This window comes from Alligator sinensis, unplaced genomic scaffold, assembly GCF_000455745.1.
Source record: "Alligator sinensis unplaced genomic scaffold, ASM45574v1 scaffold215_1, whole genome shotgun sequence".
Lineage (NCBI taxonomy): Eukaryota > Metazoa > Chordata > Crocodylia > Alligatoridae > Alligator > Alligator sinensis.
The window spans coordinates 418,382-423,719 of record NW_005842259.1 but is presented as its reverse complement, the minus strand read 5'-3'; the positions used below and the strand labels follow the sequence as shown (position 1 = coordinate 423,719).

The 5,338-nt window shown below is 50.1% G+C and overlaps 1 protein-coding gene across 1 annotated transcript in view; it reads left to right on the top strand.

Annotated features, from left to right (window-relative positions):
• MEI1 (meiotic double-stranded break formation protein 1) overlaps positions 1-3,209 on the top strand; it is a 47,774-nt gene extending 44,565 nt beyond the window's left edge. The window contains exons 29-30 of the mRNA XM_025208921.1: positions 424-533; positions 2,971-3,209. Of these exons, the coding sequence (XP_025064706.1) occupies positions 424-533; positions 2,971-3,016 (156 nt within the window). The 3' untranslated portion in view covers positions 3,017-3,209. The remainder of the gene's footprint in view (positions 1-423; positions 534-2,970) is intronic.
• The last annotated feature ends 2,129 nt before the right edge of the window (positions 3,210-5,338 follow it).

Sequence of the window (5,338 nt, the reverse complement as noted above, 5' to 3'; positions counted from 1 at the left end):
AAATACCCATCCTCTGAGCATGTGTATAGGCAGCCTTAGTGGGCGAGTTCATAAGGACGAAATTCCACACATGGTCACATCTGGATTTGTTAAAAAGATCTAGAAGTTCTTTGAGTTGGGTGAGGTAGAGGTGAAGATGGGAGGATCCTACAGTCAGTTGGCTTGGCTCTTTGTGTCTGGTGCAGTGAGGAAGATGCTGTGGAGTGGGAAGGCAAAATGATTCAACTTTTCTGCCCAGGTTGTATTATTCAATTGCTTTGAGCCTGTCCTGCTTCTTGATTCCCACCCTTTGTGCTTGTGGGGTGGAGTGTGAGTGCTTCATTCCCACAGATGGGGGTGGGGAGAGCAAGAAAATGAAGAGGCAAAGGAAGAAGCCCATCCATTACCTCTTGTTCTAGAAGTCCTTTTCACTTGGTTACTCAGGTCCAGAGCAGGCGCGATCAGAGAGAGCCAGCCCAGGCAGAGACCATTCAGACCTTACTGGAGACCCTCCCACCAAGGACCAGGACTTCTCTAAAGAATCCAGACATGATGTATCCTTTTGCAGGTTGTGCATCTTTGGCAGGTGACTTTGGTGTGGTGGCCTGGACAACTGTAGTTAGCTTAATTATAGGACAAAGGGAGTGACAAGGTGCCAGAGGGCTGGAAAAGGGCCAATGTGGTCCCCATTTTCAAAAAAGGGAGGAAGGAAGCCCCAAGAAACTACAGGCCCGTTAGTCTTACCTCGGTCCTGGGGAAGCTCCTTGAGAACATTATCCAGGAGCACATCTGCGAGGGACCAGCAGGGGAGATCATGCTTAGGGGCAACCAACATGGGTTCATTTGAGGCAGGTCCTGTCAGACCAACCTGGTGGCCTTCTACGACCAAGTCACAAAATCCTTGGACACAGGTGTCATGGTGGACATAGTCTTTCTGGACTTCAGGAAGGCCTTCAACACTGTCTCTCACCCCATTCTCATTAACAAATTGGGCAACTGTGGCATGGATGCCTACACAGTCCAATGGGTTGTTAACTGGCTGGAGGGCTGCAACCAGAGAGTGTGGTGGATGGGTCTTTTTCGACCTGGAGGGATGTGGGCAGTGGGGTCCCCCAGGGCTCGGTCCTCAGGCCTGCACTGTTCAACATCTTCATCAGTGACTTGGACGAGGGGTTGAAAAGCACCTTGTTCAAATTTGTGGATGACACTAAAATGTGGGGAGAAGTGGACACGCTGGAGGAGAGGGAGAGGCTGCAACTAGATCTAGACAGGTTATAGGGGTGGGCAGATGAGAACAGGATGGGATTCAATACTGACAAGTGCAAGGTACTGCACCTGGGGAGGAAGAACCAGCAGCATACCTACAGGCTTTGGGACTCCCTTCCGGTCAGCACCGAGGGCGGGTCAGCACAGAGGCAGAAAAGGATCTTGGTGTCATTATTGATTCCAAAATGAACATAGGCTGCCAATGTGGGGACGCGGTCAGCAAGGCTAACCGCACCTTGTCATGCATCCACAGATGCATCATGAGCAGGTCCAAGGAGGTGATCCTCCCCCTCTATGCGACATTGGTCAGCCCGCAGTTGGAGTACTGTGCCCAGTTCTGGGCGCTGCACTTCAGGAGGGATCTGGAGAACATTGAGAGGGTCCAGAGGAGGGCCACTCGTATGATCAGGGGGCAGCAAGGCAGGCCCTACAAGCAGAGGCAATGGGACCTGAACCTGTTCAGCCTCCACAAGAGAAGGCTGAGAGGGTATCTGGTGACCATCTACAAATAGGCCAAGGGGGACCAGAAGGCTATGGGAGAGTTCCTGTTCCCCTGAGCACTACCAGGAGTAACGAGGAATAACGGCCATAAGTTGACCGAGCGTAGATTCAGGTTAGATATCAGGAGGCACTATTTCACGGTCAAGGCGGCTAGGATCTGGAACCAACTTCCAAGGGAAGTGGTGCTTGCTTCTACCCAGGGATGTCTGACAGAATAAGCACAAGTCTAGGAGCAGTAAGGTTTGCCCTGGCAGAGGCTCCCACCAAGGGTGAGCAATTTACTTAAATTCTTACGTCTGCCTCAGCACTTTCACTGCTATCTCATGGTGATGCTTGCTTGCCTTTCCCTCAGGAGTGGCACAGAGATAGCTGAATGCTTGTACTTGGAAGACAACAAACCCTAAGAAAACACTAACTACCAGACCCGGTGAAAAGGGCAGCAGGCATGTCTGGTGACTCTGCCAAGCAGCACCCCTGCTCTGCCTTAACTAGAAGCAGAGGAGATGGACCCTACTACTGGCTGCAGCCTTCCCAGCCAAAGGGATGGGTTGCCCCTAGTCTTGACTGTGAAGAATAAATGAGTGAGCCTAGAGTTACCTGCCTAGTTAAGTGATGACTCTTCTGTCTGGTTTTACCTTTTTGGTTTGTTTGTGCAGCACTGTCTCAGCTACTTAATGCCTCTGGGGACAGACCTCTTGACCCTGCAGGGGACTCTGCTCATAGTAGATGATGCTGTTATGAGTCATATGCACTACAATATTTGCAAGGAATGTCTTTCACCTTTGAAGATCACATGGGAACAAATCCCCAAATATGTCTTTTCAGTAAACTCTGTCTGGTTAGTAATCAGCACCCACTGACTGGTAGGCACAACCTTGGGGGTATTCCTGCCAGACTGCTCCATGCTGGGAGCTCAGGTTTGTACTAGAGTAGAAGTTGTCAACCTGGAGACTCTGTGGGGATTTCCTGCAATTCTTTTCTGTGTTTATGTGCATGGAGGAGGGAATGAGTGACTTGAAGGGATATCCTGTGGTCTTGCTAAGGCAGCTCCCTTTTTCCTTTTTAAAAAAAAAGTGGTCTTCAGCTACCGGAGGGTCTCTGAATTTGTTTTTAAAAAGGGATTCTGGATGCATTTGAAGGTGGGGTGTGTGTGTGGGGGGGTGGTCTGAAAGTAGGCTTTCCTGCACAGTTCATTTTGTTTTTTATTCATGACACTGATGTCAGATGCCTGGGAGGAGTGGCAGTCTCTCTCTCACACGTCAGAGACTGATATAAGAGGCGGGACATACAGATAATTGAGAAATAGGGAACAGATGGAATAAAAGACCATTTCTAACTTCCTTGCCAGGCAGTGGTTTGGAGAAGGCTTATAACAGGAGTGATTTCTAGCCTGCTTTTGAAAGCTGTTTGTTCTGTTGTTGGAAAGCAACCACAAAATAAAATTTTGGAATGTCCCTCTCTCTATTTGTTGGCAGTGACTTTGCAGGAGCCATGTAGCACAGACTCACATCTATCAGTGCACATTTATCTTGCCAACAGCACTAACTCCACATTGTGCAGCCCTGTCAAGGGACAGGTTCTTATTGGTGTGCTGCTGCCCTTTCACACTCAAGCTGCTTGCGCCTTTTTTGGCTGATGAAGGTACTTGATACTACTGTACTTCCCGAGTGGCTCTGGGTGAGCGCTGTCAGCTTGTAGTACAGCAGTGGCTAAAGTAGATTGGGACAGGAGAGAGAGCTCTCAGCGTGACCAAGGAGAGAAGGGGATCTTGGCATGAGACTTGTCTTACCCAAGCCAGTGTGGGAAGGAAGTTAAGAGGCTTCCTTCTGCTTTTAGCAGGGAACTGGTTAACTCTGCCCTGGAGTCTCCTGTTGGAGCCTCTTGTTTCCTCTTGATAAGAGGAATTAAAAAGAAGAGTTCTCTGCCTATGTATCACTTGTTCTTCAGAACTGTGGTGACATGGGAACCTGTTATGATCTCCTAAAGGTACCATGTACTCCATGCATGCTTGTTTCCTGTGACCTTCCACTGACTATAAAGTTGACTGCAGCCTCAAGCTGCCACCACTTGGCACAGACAAAGGTTGTTCTAGAAGGTCCCCATCCATTGTATCCCCTCTTCTCATCCATGTGCACCTTGGAGCCCACATCCTCAACCTACTATCACAATGCCATCTTTCAAAGTGTGGCCTTAGTCACAAGTGAAACCTTTGCTACTGCTTCAGGTCTCTAAAACTCTCCCTTCCACCTTCTTGTTCACTGACCGCCTCATCTGAGATGTAGGGACACAAGAAGCACCCTTTTCCTGCTGCCTGCAGCTGGTACCCCATGGCCACCAGACCTAAGGGGTGAGTCTTTGAAGCAGGGGTAGATCCAGGGGGGCTGCACTAGTGCAGCTGCACTTCCCTTTTGATTCCTGCTCCACCCAAAGTTTAAAACCACTGTCTGGCAGTGGCAGAAGTATTTCTAGTCAGGCTGCAATGAGGGAGTTGCTTGACTGCAGGGCTCATTATCATCTACCCGCTTCCTTCTAAGCTCTTCATTCCACAGGTGATGATGATATTTCCTTGTTAATGGTCTTGCTGTTGCTAGCCTTTCTTCTGTCATTCTGCTGCCTGTTCACTGCTCCTGGATGCGAAACTCCTGTTTCACAGCCCCACAGATTTGTTTTAGTATTTTACTGGAATGAATTCAATTTATTTGTCAGTCTTAAGCTGAATAGTGCAGCCCTTAGCCCCGGCAGAAGAGGAAAGCCTCTAGTTTTTTTCACTTGGAGAAAAAAAACGTGTTGCATTATATGCAATGAGGCATCTCACCCTCTGCCACCCCGCTTTTCTTAACATCCTAGATCAGCCCATGCTTCTGTCTCCCCTTCAACCACTGGCCTGACTTGGCTGAGATGCTGTAGCTCTCCATGGTGAGGCCTTTTTAAGGCCTCAGTCCCACAGAGCCTAGTATAGATGGCAAACTCTGTGAGCCAGTCAGAATCAGAGCTGTAGGGCTGGAAGGGACCTCAGGAGGTCACCCAGCTCAACCCCCTGCTCCAAGCAGGACCAGTCCCAACTATCTCAGCCCAGCCAAGGCTTTGTCTAGCCAGGGCTTAAGAACCTCCAAGGCCGGAGATTGCACCACCTCTGGGCAACCTGTTCCAGTGCTTTACTACCCTCCGCGTGAGAAAGTCTGTCCTAATATCTAATCCAAATCTCCCTTGCTACAACTTGAAACCATTGTTCCTTGTTCTGTCACCTGCTGAGAACAGCCCAGCTCCATCCTCTCTGGATTCCCCCTTCATGGAGCTGGAGGCCGCTATCAAATCCCCCTCCCCTCACTCTTCTCTTCTCCACACGAAATAAGCTCAGTTCCCTCAGCCGCTCCTCAGAAGTCATGTCCCCCAGCCTCTGACCCCTTTGTTGCCCCCTGCTGGACTGTCTCCAACCTCTAGAGGCGGGCAAGCCTGGACGCAGGACTCCGGATGTGGCCTCAGAAAAGAGGGGAAGACTGCTGGCAGCGCCCTCCTCCTTCCGGGCCTTTTGGGACACTCCTGCCCCACGGAAGCGGAGCTTTGCCCCCAGGCCGGGGGTTGCGGGTCCCAG